The sequence below is a fragment of the Rhinoderma darwinii genome, chromosome 3 (assembly GCF_050947455.1).
Source record: "Rhinoderma darwinii isolate aRhiDar2 chromosome 3, aRhiDar2.hap1, whole genome shotgun sequence".
NCBI lineage: Eukaryota > Metazoa > Chordata > Amphibia > Anura > Rhinodermatidae > Rhinoderma > Rhinoderma darwinii.
The window spans coordinates 209,096,083-209,116,022 of NC_134689.1; the positions used below are offsets into that span (position 1 = coordinate 209,096,083).

Genomic DNA, 19,940 nt, shown 5'->3' on the forward strand with positions numbered 1-19,940 from the left:
GCGATTTTGCCGTTCTAAATTCTTTATTTTTTACGTGAGACGCTCCATACATCACCCCCCACACTACGACATGCTATGTCATGGTGCGCGCAGGGGTTAATGCGCAGCGCATGGTGCGGAGTGAAAATTACAATTTTCCACTCATATGCCATTTTAGTGCATTATATGTTATGCCCAGTTTGTGCCACTGAAGACAAATAACTGAAAATATTAACCGGGTTCTCCCGGGTATGGCGATGCCATATCTGTGGACGTAAATTGGTGTTTAGGCACGCTGCAGGGCTCAGAAGGGAGGGACGCCATTTGGCTTTTGGGGCACAGAGTTTGCTTGGTAGTTGTTCTGTTTGGGGTTTTACTGGTGTTTCAGTTTATAATGTGGGGGCATATGTAATCTGTGCGGAGTACATCAGGGTACATGTTATCTGTGCGGAGTACATCAGGGTACATGTTATCTGTGCGGGGTACATCATGGTATAATAATGCAGTAAATTAATAATAATCCGCAGATATGTGGCCGGTGTCGCACTTATAAATGGTGCCCGATCTTATCCGCTTTTGGACACTACACATTTTGCATCGCCATATTCTGAGAGCCAGAACGGTTTTATTTTTTCTCCACCGGAGCCGTGTGAGGGTTTATTCTTTGCGGGACAATCTGTAGTTTTCATTGGTACCATTTTGGGGTACCAGAAATTTTTTTGATCACGTTTTATTCCATTTTTTGGCAAGCAAGGTGACCAAAAACCATCAATTCTGACAATGTTTTTTATTTGTTTTTTTTATGGCCTTCACCCTGGGCTATAAATGACCATTATACTTTATTCTGCGGGTCGATACGATTACGGCGATACCAGATGTATATAATTTTTTTATGTTTTGCAGCGTTTGTGCAATAAAATCACTTATTTATTAAATAAATTAATTTTTGTGTCACCATATTCTTAGAGCCGTAACGTTTTTATTTTTCAGTCAAAAAAGCGGTGTAAGGGCTTGTTTTTTGCGGGACGGGATGTAGTTTGTATTGGTACCATTTTGGCGTACGTGCGACTTTTTGATCACTTTTTATTGTATATTTTGGGAGGGTTGGTAACCAAAAAATTGTGATTCGGGCACTGTTTTTCGTTTATTTTTTTCGCGGTGTTCACCGTGCGGGAAAAATAATATTACAGTTTTATAGTTGGGGTCGTTACGAACGCGGCGATACTAAATATGTGTACTTTTTTTAACGTGTTAATTTTTTTCCTATAATAAAAGACTTATTATAGGAAAAAAAGCATTCTTTGTTTATGTCACTTCTAACTTTGATTTTGACACTTTTTCAAAACATTTTTATTATCTTTTTTTAACTTTTTTTACTTGTCCCACTAGGGGACACTTAGACTGGCAGCTCTGATCGCTGCTGGAACACATTACACTACACACGTAGTGTAATGTGTTCTAACTGTCATTGTGACGTGACAGTCACACTGACAGGAAGCAGAGGAGGAACGGCCGGAGGCTGATCCTCCGAGGCTTCCGTACATGGCAACCCGGAGGTCATTGTTTGGCCTCTGGTTGCCATGATAAGGATCGCCAGCCCCCGCAAATACATGTGGGGGGCTGCTGATCCGCTGTAAACCTCTTCGATGTGGTGATCGCAATCGACCACCGCATCGAAGGGGTTAATTGCCGATTTCAGCGGCGACAGGCCGCTGATCGGCAACGGGGAGAGCAGGGCTGACACCCTGCACAGTTAACCGCCGCTGCGTTGTAGCGCCGCGCGGCGGTTAACTTTTAAAGCGCGGACGTAACTGTACGCCCAGGTGCGCGAAGTTACTGCTTATCTGGACGTACAGTTACGCCAAGGTGCGGGAAGGGGTTAAGAGTAATTTTCTGTTTCTGTGGTTTAACACTAAAAACACGCACTACAGGAAGGCAATTTACCTTTGAGGAGTTTAACAACAAATGTTTCTGTTAAGGTCAGCACTCCGGCATCTATGTACTGTAGTAGGTTTCCTAAAGGGAGGCAGCGCACTGCTAGAACCAAATTCAGCGTCTGGAAACCTAAAGTAACAAAATAAAAATAAAACACTTACACAATGCTATGGAGGCACGGCTTTGTTTTTTTAGTATGTTTTTTTGTTGTTTTTTTTAATGGTGGCACATTCCATCACATGCTGCATCTTAAGTACCTGTGGGTCTATAACGCGCATGAAGTACACCCATGATTTGTTGCATTAATTTCTGCAACTGAAAACCAGTTCTCTTGTAACGACTGGGATCTAAGAGAACTCCAAACCCAGTCGTTTAACCACTTAGATTCTCGGACAATAGCAGCCGTGACATCAGCCACTAGAATGAAGGGGGGACCTCAGTCATCTCAACGCCCGTGACTCGATTATGGGGTGCCGATGGTTGTCATGGCAGGCTAGACGCCTAATGAAGGCCCCAGGTCTGCCATCTTAATCCTCCTATTAAGTCAGAGATTAATAAGAGAGCGGTAAAAGTCCCATACACTACAGAAGTATTGCAGTGTATTGTACCAGCAATACAATGATTGCTTGTTAAAGTTCAAATTTAAAGAGGAGTTGGGAAAAGAAAAATATAAAATAAAGTAAAATTTAAAAAAACAAAAAAAAAAACTTTCCCTAAAGTAATGTAAAAAAAATAAACATATTTGGTCCATAAAATTTTTAACTATTAAAATATAAAACATCTATTTTTTTTTAATCACCTTTTAAAAGGGAATAAAAAGTGATCAAAAAGCTCATCCCGCAACAACTAAAAAATAACCCACACACAGCTCCATCGACGGAAAATGTAAAAAAATTAATGCGTCTCAAAATATGGTGACAAAAACAAAATTTTCTTTTTTTTTTTTAACAGATTGTATTTAATTTTGGGAAAGTGGTAATCTACATAAATTTGGTATCACCGTAATAGCATTAACCCGCAGAATACAGTTAAAACATCATTTTTACCGCATGGTGAACATAGTAAAACCTAAAAAAACAACGGAGGAATTGCTATTCTTTCCATTCCACTCTACAGAGTTTTCATTTTTCCAGTACATTAAATGCCACCACTAAAAACTACATCTCGTCCACGTAAAAAAACAAGCCCACATATGGCCACGTCAATAGAAAAATAAAAAAGAGTTATGGCTCTTAGAATGCGGAGAGTAAAAAAACAAAAACGAAGGAAAACGAAAGATGGGGTAGCGGAGGGCTCGGAGCAACAGCCAGAGACCATAACAAGTGGTCCCTGGTGAAATGATCGCCGTGATTAGCTAAATCACGGCGGTCACTGCAGGTTGCCGGTTCGTTACCCTTTCTCTCTGCGCTCATGGAATAATTCCTTAGAGAGAGGAGAGACAACCCAATTCTACCGCTGAACCCCATAGCCCTATAGTGGTAGATACAGTTGTCGCTGTCGAGGTGTCAAGTGCAGGGCCGAGTGTTGCAGTCCTGGACGTGATGTGGGATTCTGCACTATCTTGGCCCCCTCCCCCAGTACGCCAATTTGAAGAGACTCCAGGAATGAATGTCCATGTCCAAAATTTTACCCCCTATGTTTTTTTTAAATTTATTTGTGATATGGTCCTAGAATTCATTGTCCAGCAGACTAATTCTTATGCTAGGCAGTTTGTGCTGCAAAAGCCTGCATCTATTTACTCAAGAACATGGAACCCCACAAGTGTCCCAGAAATGAAACAGTTTTAGGCATTAACCTCAATATGGGTTTGATTAAAAAAAAAAAAAAACATCTGTCCGGTCCTACTGGACTTCTATCGCTGTCCACACTAGCCTTTTATTTGCAGCAGTGAAGTCCAGAAACCACTATGGAGGCCCTATTGCGTTTCATGCATTTTACCAACAATTCCCAAGTTACCCCCCATCCCAAGTATTGACCCAGCTGATGATTGGCTTAATAAATTAAGGTCATTAATCGCCCTTCTAAGTGATTTATTTCTAAATTTGTATACCCCTGACCAAAACGTATCTGTAGATGGAACGCTTATGAGTTTTAAAGGCCGTCTTTCTTTTCGTCAGTTCATCCGCTCCAAACAAGCCAGATATGGGGTGAAATTATACAAAGTGTGCGAAAGAACAGTGGGTTACACCTGCGGGTTTAAAATATATGAAGGCCGGGACCAACAAAATGAATCCCCCGGGCTGCCCAGAAACTATTGGCATCTCTGGCAAAAAATAGTGTGGAGCGAAGGTCATTGAGCGTCTCCTTTTTGACTCCACTATACCTGCACAATCCTGCGAATCTGAGGATGTGCGCAGACTTTCAGAGCGCCACTCTTTACACCCCGTCCCATCCACCGAGACCCAAAAAAGTTGCCCGGTATGTAGCAAGCATGGCAGGAGGAGGGATACCTGCTTTTTCTGCCCCATGAGTCCATCAAAACCAGGCCTATGTAACTATCCCTGTTTTGAAACCTATCACAGAGTTTGCAGTTACTAATATTACCACCAGGTGGGTCTTTTTAGGGAGTCTATTTCTTTGTGGGCTTTCCAAGTAGGGTTGATTTATTTTGGGAGAGGTTGTAGAGCGCATTTGTTTTCAGACCGTGAAACAAATTTTACCTCTTATGATTTTTTTTTTTTTACATTTATTTGTGGGTAATCAAGTCCTGGAATTCATTGTCCAGTACAAAAGCCCACATCTATCAATTACAGATAATGGACCCCTAATGTCCCTGGGAATTTTTTTTTTTTTTCTGGGGAATTACATTATTGAGGTTTATTACAAAACGAAAAGTTTTTTTTTGTTTTTTTTTAAAGACATGATATAAAATTGGATATACCACAATTTTGTTCTTCTTTTGACTGTTCTTATGACTATGTCCTGCCACACAAAACTGTTATTTTCTTTCATATTACTGTAGGGGGGATATGGGCATGATCTTTTTTTTATTTGGGGGACCTCTAATATTCCTAATAGTTCCTTATCAATACACCATCTCTTACACACGACAATACTTTTAGAAATATGAACATTTTTGGGACTAGTGATCCTTTACAGTTCTTATAAATGGTTCCGGACACTGTCCCTTTATATATATTTAGGTGAATGCTTATTTTGTGCACAGCGGTTCCTACCTTGCCTGGGCAGGGGCCTGTTATTGTGCATCGCGTCGCTTGGCACGTTAGTCCCTTGTATAGAGATTGATGGGACTAGAGACACGTTGTATCACCAGCCACTATGGAAAATAACTTATTATATCCCTACATGTGTTTTTCATTTTGTGAACAAACTCGAGTTTGCCACATAGTTGGATACATTTTCCTCAATTTGTATACATTGCCCTTCACTCCAGTACAGATTATTTTTTCCGCTATAATTTGTTACATATCAGACCAGAATTCTGTTTCATATGGCCAGTCATATGGACAGTCACATGCCTCCCTTATGAGAAAATAGCCTGGCTTTCCTTCCGTATGCCCCCCGCCCCAAGATAAGAATGCAATTATTTTTTCTAACAGTCACCGATTTACACAGATTTTTTTTTTACCACTTCATTTGAAAATATATTAAAAATATGAAGAAAACAATGTATACCGATACTATCTGAGTTAATTCCCATTAATTCCTCCTTTTTTGCTTGGTGTATCTCTACAACCCTAGATAAAGGGGTCTAGTTTTCTAAATGGGATAATTTATGGGGGATTTATATCATTTTGGTAGCTCAAAGCCCCTCCAAATATGCAGTGGGGCCTATATCATTTTCAAGCAAAATTAGTGTTCTAAAAGCCACCGGTTGCTTCCTTTCTTTTGGGCCCTACCATGTGCCAGGCTGGGCATTAGGTTCACAATAGGGGTATTTTTGAACACAGGAGAAACAGGGTGATAGATTTTGGGGTGTGTTTCTTGAATCTCATCTTCGCTTTACAACAAAGTCGGTCTCTTAAATGACACATTTGTGTAAAACACAAACTTTTTTTGCATCAGCTTTGCATAAATTCTTACAAAAAACAACTGTGGGGTCAAAATACACCTTAATAAGTACCTTAAGAGGCGTAGTTTATGGGGCTTTCCATTATTTGTAAGTCTCCTAAATTTAATAAGAAAGTGCTGCTAAAATAGTGACAGAATTATATATTTAATAAAAAAAAGAAAAAAAAAAGTACAGTCTGTATGTACATATTTGATATATTGCAGTTCAAAATAGGGAAAAATTACAATTTTTACCAAATTTTATCCATTTTTTTATTTTTTTATTAATTTACACAAATCATACCAGTCTACTTTTACCACCTAAAGTACAACATTGACGAAAAAACATTGTCAGAACTACTTGGAGATGCAAAACTATTGGAGAGCTATTCTCTGATAAAGTTACACATGCCAGATTTCCAATCTGGGTTGGTCATTAAGGCAATTTCAGGCTTGGTCACTAAGGGGTTAAGGATGCAAGGGGACATAACAGAAACAGCTGTATCAACGTAACTTACCAGGGGGTAAAGGCATGCACATTCGGCTTGCAGCATCTGTAATTCTGCACATGACATGAAAGGCAAAATACTCTGAAGAATTTCCACTCCCATCCCTAAGTGAAATATTGAAATAGAAAAACAATATTTAAAGCGAAGTTGTACAAGGATATACACAAAGGCATGAAATTGGCATGATTCATTTTGGCCAACTTGGTAAGCACGTTAGATTTGTGTGCATGCACAGCAGCCATGAGAGGAGAAATTTATTTTGTAGCTTTTCTGTCTTTTTAGTCACATGTTCTTTTCTAGACTGTTTTCAAAACGGTCATAGTAGATGCAAAAAGTGTCCAAATTCATTTAACATTTTAAAGCGTGACATGGACAGAATTTTTTTGGAAGGTGTAGATTCTCCTTGCGGAGATCCAGCTGGTAGGAAAACTACAGTATGCAAAATAGTTCTCCTTCAAAAGGAAGAAAACTCTCTACTGCCACCTATAAGTAAATGTCCTACCACCCTCTATAGAGTCTTAAAACACGACTTGGGTGTCTCTGGTTTGGCTATTACCCCATCTGTAGAGCAAGAAGTATCAGCTGCTTTAAAGGGAATGTGTCACTAGATTTTTTTTGATTTTTTTTAGTTAAACTTATATAAATGATTACGCATTGTTCTAATTTTTTTTATGTTTTCACAAGTCAGGAAATATTATAAATTAGATTCTAATTTATAACATTTCCATGTGCTGGTCACTAGAGGGAGCAATTCCCAAAACTGCAGCATTGGCATATGGTAAAGCAACCTCATTGCTTTATGCTGCAAAATTGGAGAAGACACACTCGCTCTAGTGTGCTCAAACAATCCCCCCTCCTTTATCCTGGCTAGTGCCAGGAGAAAGGAGGAGGTTTAATGTTCAAACCTCCTACACTGTGTGCCGCCATTTTTTTAACGAATGCACTGTATAGGAGGATTAGATACAGTGGTAATCAGACAGTATAACACGAACATACACACACATCACATACACAAACATAAAACTTACCTGCTCCTGCCGCTGTCGCCACCGCTGCCTCTGCTCCTAGTCCTTGCTTCTGAACATATGGACGGAAGCCGCGACCGGAAGTAGTCATCTTACTGTCCGGCCGCGGCTTCCAGTCCACATGAAAATGGCGCCGGATGTCGCTCTGCTTCCTTTTCGACTGTGTGGGAGCGGCTCATGCGCTGTTCCCACACAGACGGCGTACGCTATATAGTGAATAGAACGGCTCCCGTTTGCATTCTCTATGGGGATGTATGTGCCGTATTCCATCTCTGTATGTGTCGTTAATCGACACATACAGAGATGAAAAAAAAATATGGCAGCCCCCATAGAGAAGTAAAAGAAAGAAAAAAGAAAAAAAAGTACAACACAAAAACACAAATAAATAAAATTTATTTTAATGACATACTAAAAGCAATAACATATAAAAAGCAATAACATATAAAAAAAAAAATTTATCGTGACACCTTCTCTTTAATATACATCTCACTCACCAACCAGAAGCTTACTCTGTATGGATAAGGAGAAAAAACTTCTAAACAGTGCGGTCTACACACGGGTGCCTCTGGTTTGGCTAGTCATTTTTCAAGGTTTTATAAAAGGGTTGGACATTGGACTTACACGGTAGTCACCTGTAGGGGGAACTAGAAAGTGTTTGCTTCCTTCTGGAGGAGAGCTATTTCGGATGGAAATAATCCTGGCACCTTTTACCCAGTAAATCTCCCCGATTATCTGAATTTTTTGCTCTTCATTGTAGAAGTGTAAAAGCTTAAAAGCAGATTACTGGTTATTTGTTCAAAATGCCTTTTAAAAAAACCCAAAACAAAACACATGGAGCTTTTAGAAATCAGATGTCTTACCATATAGCGGAGGTAGGAGAAGGTTGCATTGCTAGCTGTCTAGATGTATTGGGTTTGTTATGCATTAGTTTAAGGTCACTTTCACACAAGAAGTATTTTGTATCTGTATTTGGAAGCCAAAACAAGGAGTGGAACCTACACAGAAAAATAATAAATGTCAAGCTTTGCACTATTTCCATGTTTTGGATCCCCTCCCGGTTTTGGCTTATAAATACGAATGCAAAAATACAGACCAATATACTGCAATGTGGAGGAGAGCTTCGTGTGACTCTCCCTTTTGTTAAAACTCTGAGACACTTGGGCACTGAGCATATGAGAAACGTGCCCTGAAAATGAATTTCTTTAACCGTTTGGGGACTCAGACATTTTTCGGATTTTCTTTTTCGTTTTGTCCTTCCCGCCTTCCAAATGCCGTAACTTTTATATTTTTCCTTTGACATAGCTGTATGAGGGCTTGTTTTTTGCGGGACAAGTTGAAGTTTTCCACTGCATTATTTAATGTGCCATTTAATGTAATGGGAGACTGAAAAAAAATTCTTTGTGGTGTGGAATGGGGAAAAAACACCGCACCCACTTTAGTTTTTTGGGTTTCGCATTTACGACTTATATCGTGCAGTAAAAATGACATGTTAAACTTTATTCTATGTGTTGACACGATTATGGAGATACCAGATGTATATATTTTAGCGTTTTGATGGCTTATTTTTGGTTTTTATTGGTACCATTTTGGGGTACATTCGACTTTTTCATCACTTTTTATTATATTTTTTGGGGTGCTAAGGTGACAAAAAAAAAAACAGCAGCAATTTGGGTGTTTTTAATTAATTGTATTTTTTACAGCCTTCACCAAGCAGGTTAAAGAGGCTCTGTCACCGGATTATAAATGCCCTATCTCCTACATAATCTGATCGGCACTGTAATGTAGATAAGTGTTTTTTATTTTGAAAAACTATAATTTTTGACAGTGTTGAACAATTTTAGATTTATGCTAATTCGTTTCTTAATAGACAAGCGGGCGTTGTGGCGAGAAGTGTATGACGCTGACCAATCAGCGTCATACACTTCTCATTGTTCCACAGTGTGATTGTGCTGTGAAAGAAGCTGGGCTGGAACAATAATAATAATCTGGTGACAGAACCTTTTTAAATAACATTATATTGTAATAGCTCAGACTTTTACGGACACGGTGATATCAATTATATAACTTTTATTTTATTTTTTAAATTACTTTAGGGAAAATATGAAAAAAGGGGGGTTATTTGAACTTAACCTTTTTTTTGTACATTAAAAAACACTAAATGTATTTAACTTTTTTTTTATTAGTTCCCTAGGGGACTTTAACCAGCGATTGTCCGTGCACTTGCATGGTATACTGCAATACTATTGTATTGCAGTACATCGCTATACTGACTATTTCCTATGAAGCCCAGCCGGAGGCAGTGCCGGATAGGAGTACAAAGATGGTAGACCTGGGGGCCTTGATTAGGTCCCCTGGCTGCCATAATAACTATCGCCCCCCGGGATTGCGTCGCAGGGGGGGGGGGGTGGGGGGGGTATTGACCATGGCATTTAAGTAGTTAAATGGATGGAAGTGATCTTCGATTCCACCCGTTGCACTGGGGTATCAGCTGTAAAATACAGCTGACACTCGCTCGGTATGGAGCACGCTCAACCCGTGAGTGCACTTCATACTTCCCCTTGGCGGCTGTCACGAACATGTGCGTGATATGTCGCCAAAGGGTTACAGACGCATAGGCCACATCACCACCTCAGTCCATGCCCACATACAATCTAATTATGTATTTTAACTCCGCACTTTCGTAAGCTCCCATGCTTTTCAGTAGAGATCAAGTATCAAAAGGGTCCAGTTTGTTTTACACAGGTGACATGGGAGATTTTTAATTAAATATTAAAATAAATGTATGGGTTTTCCCAGGTTCCCAATGTGCAATAATAGTGAACTGGTACTTCATATCACGGTTTGATATTTTTGTTAGCTAGCATTTTATATATCAGGGTTACCCAATAATCATACACAGGTCTGTCTTGTACTCACAAACATAAAACACTAGGATCAAGAACGTGCTTTCTCCAAACAACCTCCAGTATCTGACAAACCAGGTCCAGCTGTAAGGATGAAGCCAAAAAATTATTAAAAAGTACATATGTCATTCATAATCACATACTATAGGAATATCTTCAATAGAATCTGGAACATAAAATATAATGGCAGTACATTCAATCATTTTTATTAAAGGTTTTTCAAGAAAAACAAGCGCTACACCAAACAGTACATTCAACATCAGGGGTTCCATACCCCAAATAACAGGCAATATCAGACATAAGTGTACAGGATATTACAACAGTTAAAAAAAAAAGTCGGCGGGCGGGCCCAATCATATTAGGCGTCCGGCAGGCGGGCCTAGTCACGGATTGACAGCTATCCCTGTAGTCTCAGTCATACAGGGAATCCGGTCATTATTCATACGACTGTTGCAAGCACAGTGCAGGCGAAGTTTTGGTCATACAATGGACTTTTTCAAGCCCATATAATCTACCAAACAGACAAATATATACACACACCGATCTGCACAATTTTCTACTGGGCTAATTTCATAGAAAGCCCACTACACTATTAATATGTTTTTGGAATGTTGGAGGAAGCTCACGCAAACAAGGGTTGAGAACATAGAAACTGAATACACATATTGCCATTGGTTTAAATTGAAACTAGGACCGCAGCGCTGCAAGGCAACAATGCAAAAAAAGTTGTTACCAGCAAAGTTTGGATCCTTTGGTCCAATTCTTAGAAGAAAAAAAAGTGTATCAAACCAAAAAGCTATTATATTGAATAATTTAGATACAGGTGCATAGTGAAGTAAGCAATCTCATGTAACTAGATTATATATTAGAAAACTTTTTTCACTTTGCATATCGAATGCTATAAGGTCTATACGCTTTTTATGGTTAGTTCGTTACAATTACCTGTTTGCAGACAAACTCCAATACAATTTTGTCAATCTTGTTTTTTGCAACATGTTGAAGATGTTGTGACAAATGATCTTTTAATTTTACCATCATCTGCAATAGAAAGAAAAACATGGTAATGTGTTACGGCCATAAAAAAAAATAAAAAATATGCACATACCTCTACATTGTGCAAGTTAAGGCCCTTTTACACGGGCCAATTATCGGACAAACGAGTGTTCACGGAAAGCTTGCTCCCGATCATTGCCGTGTGTGAACAGAACAACGACTCGTTCATCGGCTGATCTGCTAGTTTATGCAGAAGAAAATATCATTGTCGGCAGCGCATCTCCCTCTGTAAACAGGTTTCTCTGTGTAAACAAGGAGACGTGCTTACGACATGATAATGTATGGGGACAATCAATCGTAGTAATCAACGCTCAGAAAACAAGCCCCGATCAACCAGCTGTCTCTTTGATCGGCGCTCGTTTAGACAGCCCACGTTGGCCCGTGTAAGAGGACCCTTACCCACCTTTCCCAGGATCCCGAAAGGCAAAGATATGGCACTGTATCTAGAAAGATTTAGTCGTTCCTATTACAGCTCCACATGGTTTGTTACCAGCCTCTCTCAGGACCCTAATTGGCTAATCCGTCTAGCTATGCTACAGTATGGAGGATTTATCACTGCATAACTAGGCAGGCTTGTCCATTACAGCTTCTCAGGGATTCTTACACAGCTTTTCCAGGCACCTAAATAGTAAATCTGTCTAGCTATAGAACAATTTGACAGCTAGGAGGGGGATATATTTAGGTAGGTTTACTAGTACCTATTATAGCTCCATGTGATTGGTTACCTAATTTTCCTAGAACCCTGAATGGCAAATCTGACTGGCTATACTACAGTGTGGAGGATTTATCACTGCATATCTAGGTAGACTAGTCCATTACAGCTTCACATGGATTCTTACCCAGCTTTTAGAGGGCCCCTGAGCATCAAATCTGACTAGTTACGCTATGATAGGAGCGTTGGGGAGTTGTCCCTGTATGAGCAATCAGTAAGATTGCTTGTGCCACAGTACTTGTATGGTGCCACTGTAAATCAGTGATGTACAGCCGGTTGGTGCCACTGTGTGGGCACTATTTCTGGTGCCACTGTGTAGTCACTAGTGGTAGTGTTACCGCATCTATTTACTGCTACTGGTAGGCCACGTTCACTGTGTAGACAAAAAGTAGAGCATCCTCTACCTAAACTTCCTGGCTAACATGCACTAGCATTGGATGGGAAAAGAAAACACTACTTTTCTATTTTATTCTGCAAGATTTTTATATTGTGATACGGGGCAAAACAGGAGCAGGAAACATAAGGATATTTTGTATGTTTCTGTTTGTGCTTTTTTCTTTGTTTGAATGCTTTCTGCTAAGGGCATTTAATGCTGTATCCCGTGGATACCCTTCACTCCCCCAATCACTGCATGTGCAGATTACAGTAATCCCCAAACCGGCCAAAGACCCATCCTGTTGTGAAGTTTTTTGGCTCATGTCTCTAATTAATGTCAACATAATTCTATATGCGAAAATATTGGCCCTTTGGTTGCAACCTTACATTCCCAACATTGTACATAAAGCACAGGTGGGTTTTGTCCCAGACCATCAACTGCAGGACATCATAAGACTATGTCCCCGATATCAAGAGCTGGTCAATACAGGATCCCCTGTGCCTCCTTACACTGAAAAAGTATTTCACTAGGGGTCCCTCCGGGCGACCCGATCAAAAACTAGGTTGGGGCACATGCTTAAAGGCTACGGACATCTTTGACACAGAAACATTATTTTTTTTTTACACATGTCAGTGGTTACATGGAGTCGAACAAAAGTTGCTCTAAGTTTCAGGCTGCAAACTTCATTTCATCATTAATTTTCAGACCCCTCTTCCCCTAGAAATTCTATTTTCAATCGGCTGTAGTTTCAGATTTTTCTCCTGTTGACGTGTTCTACCATTACCACATGCTGTATGTGAGGTCTGTGTGCCCAGAAGGCTGCCGCCTTCACTAGCTTTCATGCATCAGCACAGCTTTCCCTCTACACTGATAGCCTGTGTGATTCCCCCTTTGGTTTCCTACCTATCTACATTCTGATACGAACAGCCTGTGTGATCTGTGCTCCCTGAAGACTTGGAAGCTTTCCCACCTCTCCATGCTCTGATCTGCCTTGTACAACTTCCTTCCTGCCATGCTGCGATCTCTAACACTAAGAGCAGGTAGGGTGAGAGTAGATTACTTCAGCTCATCAGGAAAAGTGGACTAATGTATTCGAGTTAGAAGCAGCAGCACAGCCAGTTATCTACAGAAGAACAATTAAAAAAAATTCTATGAAAAAAAAGGTGCCCGTAGCCTTTAAAGGAACAGTGTCACCAAATTTATTTTTTTTTATATCCGTTTTATGTTAGGGTTTTATTAAAAACGTTTATATTTAATTGTGTGTTTGTGTGTTACTTTTTTCTAATTTTACACTTTTTCTTCCCTATGGGGGCTGCCATTTTTTTTTCCATTTCTGTATGTGTCGATTAACGACACATACAGACATGGAATACGGCAGCTCCAGTCCCATAGGGACTGCGAACGGGGCCCGTTCCATCCACTATGGTGTACACCGTGTGTGTGGGAACGGCGCATGCACTGCTCCCACACAGTCCAATTTGAAATGCGCGCCGTCCGGCGCCATTTTCCTGTGGACCGGAAGTCGCGGCCGGACAGTAAGATTACTACTTCCGGTCGCGGCTTCCGGACTTGTGCACATGGAGCAGTGGGAGCGGACGGACCGGAGGGAGCGGCGGCGACTGGAGCAGGTAAGTGATTTCTATGTATGTTCGTGTTTCAGTGTGTGTTTACTAGTGTATGTAAACCGTCTACACTGTGTGTTAGATCAAAAAATGGCGACACACAGTGTAGGAGGTTAGACCGTTCAAACCCCTCATTTCTCCCGGCACTAGCCAGGATAAAGGAGGGGGGGATTCTGAGTGCTCACTAGAGCGAGGGATTTTTTCCCAATTTTGAAGAATAAAGCAATGTGGTTGCTTTACCACATGCAATGCTGCAATTTTGGGAATTGCTCCATCTAGTGACCAGTGCTGGGAAATATTATAAATTGAATCCAATTTATAATATTTCCTGACTCGTGAAAAAAATAAAAAAAATTAGAACAATGTTTAATCACCTACACACTAATTGTTTAACTAAAAAAAAACAAAACATGTTTTGCTAGCAACACATTCTCTTTAAGTAAGTGCATCATTACTATAAACACCACGCGGACACTCTGGTTAGGGTGAATGGCACCTTGTAGTCGCACTTCCTTTTGTGTAATGGAACTTGGCAGGGATATTCATTGTCACCATCCTTATATAATCTCAGTTATGGAATAGCTAGCTAATGCACTTCGACAAAATCCCTCATCTGAAGACTTCAAATGGAGGTAGTTGAACACATACTATGCCTTTTTGCGGATGACTTACTTTTGTATATCTCTTCCCCCAGAGTACGCCTTTGTTATTTTGTGCAAATTTAAATGATTTAGTAAACCCAGTAACCTTAATGTTCAGAAATCTGAAATTCTGAACATTAAAAAGTGTACCTAACCTTTCAGGTGACTTTTCAGAATGAGCTGTCATATTGTGTACATCAGGGGTCAGCAACCTATGGCACCAGTGCCACAGCCGGCACATCGGGCATGGTTTGCTAGCACACTTAAAGAGCTTAGCTTCATTGTGCGCTTGACGGCACTGATCCGCAGGAGAGAGAGCTGTGCTTCATTGTCTTTGTTGCTGCCGAACACTTGGCAAGCACACAATGCAGGACCGCTCTCTCTCTCCTGGTGATCAGCGCCGCAAGGATGAAGTTCAGTAACCACGCTGTAAAAGAAAAAGTTAGCAGCAAATGTTGGCAGATCTCTCTCCTGTGTGCACCTCCCCACAAGCTGGTGTTCAATAGGCACGGTCTCTCCTATGTGCTCCACCAAAGCTGGTGTTCAGTAGCTGTAGTCTCATTAATGTACACCCCTCCCCCCCCCCTACATACAATCTGGTGTTTGGTATCGCCAAATGCACCACAGACGGATCATCTTTGCAAAGAAAGTCAGGGACAAGCATCACACTGAAATGTAAGTTTAACTGGTTAATTGGTTTATGTCACATACATGGTAAGGCCACTTTCACACGGCAGTATTTCGCATCAGTATTTGTAAGCCAAAGCAAGGAGTCACATATTAAAAGTGAAAAGTACGATGGAAAGAATTGTACCTCTTTCCGTATTTTGGACCCACTCCTGGCTTTGGCTTCCAAATACTGATGCATATTACTGACCAGAACACTGCCATGTGAAAGAGACCTAACAATTTTTCTTATATGACTTTCATATTTTTGTGGTACACGGAGTACTTTATTGTTTTTTGGTTTTTTTTATCAGCACGCTATACAAAAAAAATGTTGCCTACCCCAGTGTACATGATGAATAACACTATTTTTGGCCATTATATGACTTGTATATGGCCTTTAGCAGTTTTCCCCCTCTACAGGTTCTCTCTCTAACTCAGTTGACTCTGAGCTAATAGGGGGGAGCCTATCTACTATCATGTCTGCTATACACAGTGCAAATAAAGATAGAGAAGAGGAGTGTTCTACTCTCCTATCACATGTATAGAAGCTGCAGCAACATGGAGGACATTATACAGCAGAAATGAGCAGTGTGGCTGTCAATCCAGCACTGGGGGAGATAGAACACTTACTAGAAGCTCCTGCAGCATGTGTGTCTGTATCTCTCTGCTTCTGCTCTCCCCCTCCCCTCTACATAGACTTACATAGGCAGCTTTAAACTGATCCCTCAGTGAGCTGATAGTCCGTCTTGTCTTGAGATGGAAAAAGCAGTAAATTCAGAGTGAATAAACAGTTGGGGGGTTGGGATAAGTGTAGAAAGGCTTTTTTTTTCTCCTATAAGATATATTACAACGTTTCTTATATTGACCTGTACTATTGATTTATGCAAGGTTTGTTGAAAAGTTATTGACCATTTAATCTACCTGTAAGAGCAAAGTACATGGGAAATCACCTTCCTGGTCAGCCTGACCAGGCATTTAAACGAAATGAACTATTGCTTCGCACTCTGGAATCGGAGTTAAAGTGTCACTCCAAAGTTACTGTCCTGCCCGATCGGACATCAGCATACAGGGAGTTAGAATGAAGATCAGATGACCCCACAAAATAAACAAATTTAAAAAATAAACAATGTAAGAGTTCCTGTTTTTCACAAAGGTATGGGAAGGTGGACATCGCTGTTAACAGCACATCAAGACTACTGCAATCATAAGCTTGTCTGCTTTCAGGAAATATATGAGAGTGTGGGGGTGCACTCACTTCCACAGCGAGTAATCCCTGTGTTTTAGAAGTGGTTACTTTTATTACATTTCCAACTTAAAAAACAAAATCACCAGAACTGAAGAGACAAAAAAATCTGGCTTGAAGATATTTGCATGTAGACGTAGTCATAAGTGGTATGTATGAACTCTGCACATCTTGAACTTTTATTTTTAGGAGGTGTTGTGCATCTACTTTTCTGCTTGAGTCACAAATATGAATTTTTATGCATTTTATGAAAAAATACATGCAAAAATTAAAGTGTGTATAAAAGTGCTGAGTGGAATTTTGACAATGTGCCAAATATCTACATTCAGAATATATGGGTATAGGGGTTTATCATGAAGTGCTTAGAAGTGCTTCTTCACATTATAAAAATCTGTCTGTATATAGCACTAGGGGCAGCTTATGAGCTCGCTGCATACGGTTTATACATTGAACTTCATAATAAAACAAACGCAGTAATCTCCTGGACCCCTTCGTGACAGTAAAAATTCTACTATTTAAAGGAAACCTGCCTCAAAACTACCTGCAGGGCAATATATGGAAGGGGGAAGACATTTTGAACTTACCTTTTGATTCCCAACGTTTTATACCCTCGGCACTGTGGTTGCAAATGCCACTCTTTGCTCTGAGTGACTGCTCTAGCGGCCAATCAGGAGACTGCTAGAGAAGTCACTCAGAGCAGAGGGTTGGGACTTGCACATCACATCCCGCCTCGGTGGCTCTTGCGATCACCTAACGGGCGGGGGGGGGGGGATTAAACATTGTTTTCTCGGTCATACAACTTGCATCCGAGAAAAAAAGGTTCGTTTAAAAATACCCTTCCCTCCCCATAGCGCCCTGTCAGCAGTTTTTAGACTTCAAAACTGATGAGAGAAAACGAAACACGGCGCCACATAGTGCAGGTTACCCAAATGGATATGGATAATTGAAGTAAGAGTGATGCTCACCTTAAAGCAATGAAAAATAAGCGATGGAGAGATATGGTGCTGCTGCTGCCGGGACTCGAAGCCGGTGATCCAAGATGAACGACCGCAAATATAAAGCCGGGTGAGCTGGAAAAAAAAAAGAGTCTGCAAAGGCGCTGCTGCACACAGATGAAAACGAAGTTGCAACTTCGGAATGATAAGATAAATCAATGATGAATTGATGATAGTTGAATAAAATTTGATTTATTGGTAATGACTACGCGTTTCAATGCCGCACCGGCATCTTCATCAGGTCATAAATGAGAACACAAACATCACTGTTTAAATAGAAACCTAAAGTCAGAAAAAACCCGCCAATGTGAACGAGGGCAGGGCGTTCTGGTGACGTCAGAGTTCAAAGGTTAGACCATGGCCGAAAACATGAACAATACATACTAAACACAATCAAGAATAATAAAACAGGAAAGATAAAATTCATATGCTGAGGAACAATAAGAACAAGAGATTAGTGACACCAAATGAATCTCAAGAGATGCAGAACTAAATGAAGGGCAGTCCGTGAAATGAACGGATAAAACCGAGTAATGGTAAAATGCAAGATATTAGACAATTATAAACAGAATAAGAATATAATAAAATAAGTAAAAAATATATAAATGGTCAGCATACTGGCATAATAATCAGGAATGTCAGAGAGGCAATTAAAGAATTATCCTTATACACACGAAAGAAATGTGCCGGCAAAAGCCGGTAAAACATAATCATAATTAGTGGCTCAACGAATTTGGAAGAAAGAGATGTCCTATATAAAAATTTAGAATGAAAAAACATAAATATGCACATTACTGAGGGAATGAGAGTAACAATAATGTATATGAATATTGTATATGAAATTAGTGAACCAATGAATCAGGTATGGTATAGTGATACGCTGTGAAGCAGATAGTAAAGTCGGCAGCCGGTAAATGGTAATGAGTAAAGAACGAAATAATAAAACATAAATATGCACATTACTGAGGGAATGAGAGTAACAATAATGTATATGAATATTGTATATGAAATTAGTGAACCAATGAATCAGGTATGGTATAGTGATACGCTGTGAAGCAGATAGTAAAGTCGGCAGCCGGTAAATGGTGATGAGTAAAGAACGAAATAATAAAAATAAAATAAAAAATGATGAAGAAATGATGAAATATATAATTGTAAAGGACGGTAAGTGGTAATTAACAGTATATATTATTAATACTTAATAACGACCAAGGGCATATGACATGAATATATTCATAAAAAACATGTATGTGCCAGTTGCGGAAACAACCACTAATATTGCGGGAGAAACTTAAATTTAAGCAAAAATATGAAACACTAATAATTCATAACACAAGGTTGCAAAAGAAATATATATATATAAATATGTAAATTGAACCAAATAGTGCGGGTCAAAAAACAGTAAAGCCATAATAATGTAATGTCATATATTGAAATAAAACATAAAAATGAGAATGATAAGATTATACTATATTAGTAATTGAGGCATTTGCTAATCCAGAGTGGACTCAGAGACATCATTGAGGCCATCAGGTTGGAGAGTTTTCATTTTAAAAATCCAATAATTTTCTCGTTGTTTAAGTTTGCTAAATCGATTAGTGATATTGAGTGGAATCTGCTCTATAGGTGTAATGAGCAGACTATTAAATTGACAATTGTGTGTAATGGAGAAGTGTCTAGAGACACTATGTTTTAAGAAACCAGTATTTATGTTGAATCTATGGTTGTTAATCCTGGTCCGTAAACATTGCGTGGTTCGGCCAATGTATTGGAGATGGCACGGACATTCCAACAAATAAATAACGAAAGAGCTTCCACAGTTCAGAAAGCTATTGATCCTGAAGGATTCTTTAGTCGTTGTGGATGTGTAGGTGGAGGCCTTGTGGGTGATATTGGTACAGCACATACATCGCTGTCGGCCACATTTGTAGGAGCCTAAAATTCTAGGGAGCAAAATGGAACCAGGTACCATGGGATTTCTTAGTTTGCTGGGTGCTAAAATGTTTTTAAGAGATTTTGATCGTCTATAAGTAATGATGGGTTTATCCGGTAATTCGGTTTTTAAAAACGGATCATTTCTCAAAATGTACCAATGTTTAGCGAGGACCTCTCGGATTTTTTTGTTTCCACTGTTAAAAGTTGTAATAAAATTGTTGCTAAAATTCTATTTTTATTTTTATTATTAATCGCTCTATCATGCTCAATGCACGAAACTTGAGAAAGTAGACAGGCTTTCCGACGTGCCCCTTTGATCAGACTTAAAGGAA

At 39.7% G+C, this 19,940-nt stretch overlaps 1 protein-coding gene across 6 annotated transcripts in view; it reads right to left on the reverse strand.

The window, feature by feature from the left end:
• GSAP (gamma-secretase activating protein) overlaps positions 1 to 19,940 on the reverse strand; it is a 115,748-nt gene that overhangs the window by 9,045 nt on the left and 86,763 nt on the right. For 4 of the 6 annotated variants that reach the window (XM_075857332.1, XM_075857331.1, XM_075857334.1 and 1 more), the window contains 4 exons: positions 11,305 to 11,400; positions 10,376 to 10,446; positions 6,444 to 6,538; positions 1,924 to 2,043 (listed from right to left, as the gene is read on the reverse strand). In XM_075857332.1, coding sequence (XP_075713447.1) covers positions 1,924 to 2,043; positions 6,444 to 6,538; positions 10,376 to 10,446; positions 11,305 to 11,400 — 382 coding nt within the window. Of the gene's footprint in view, positions 1 to 1,923; positions 2,044 to 5,998; positions 6,044 to 6,443; positions 6,539 to 10,375; positions 10,447 to 11,304; positions 11,401 to 19,940 lie in introns of those variants that run through there. The other 2 variants (XM_075857337.1, XM_075857333.1) reach the window with 2 other exon arrangements.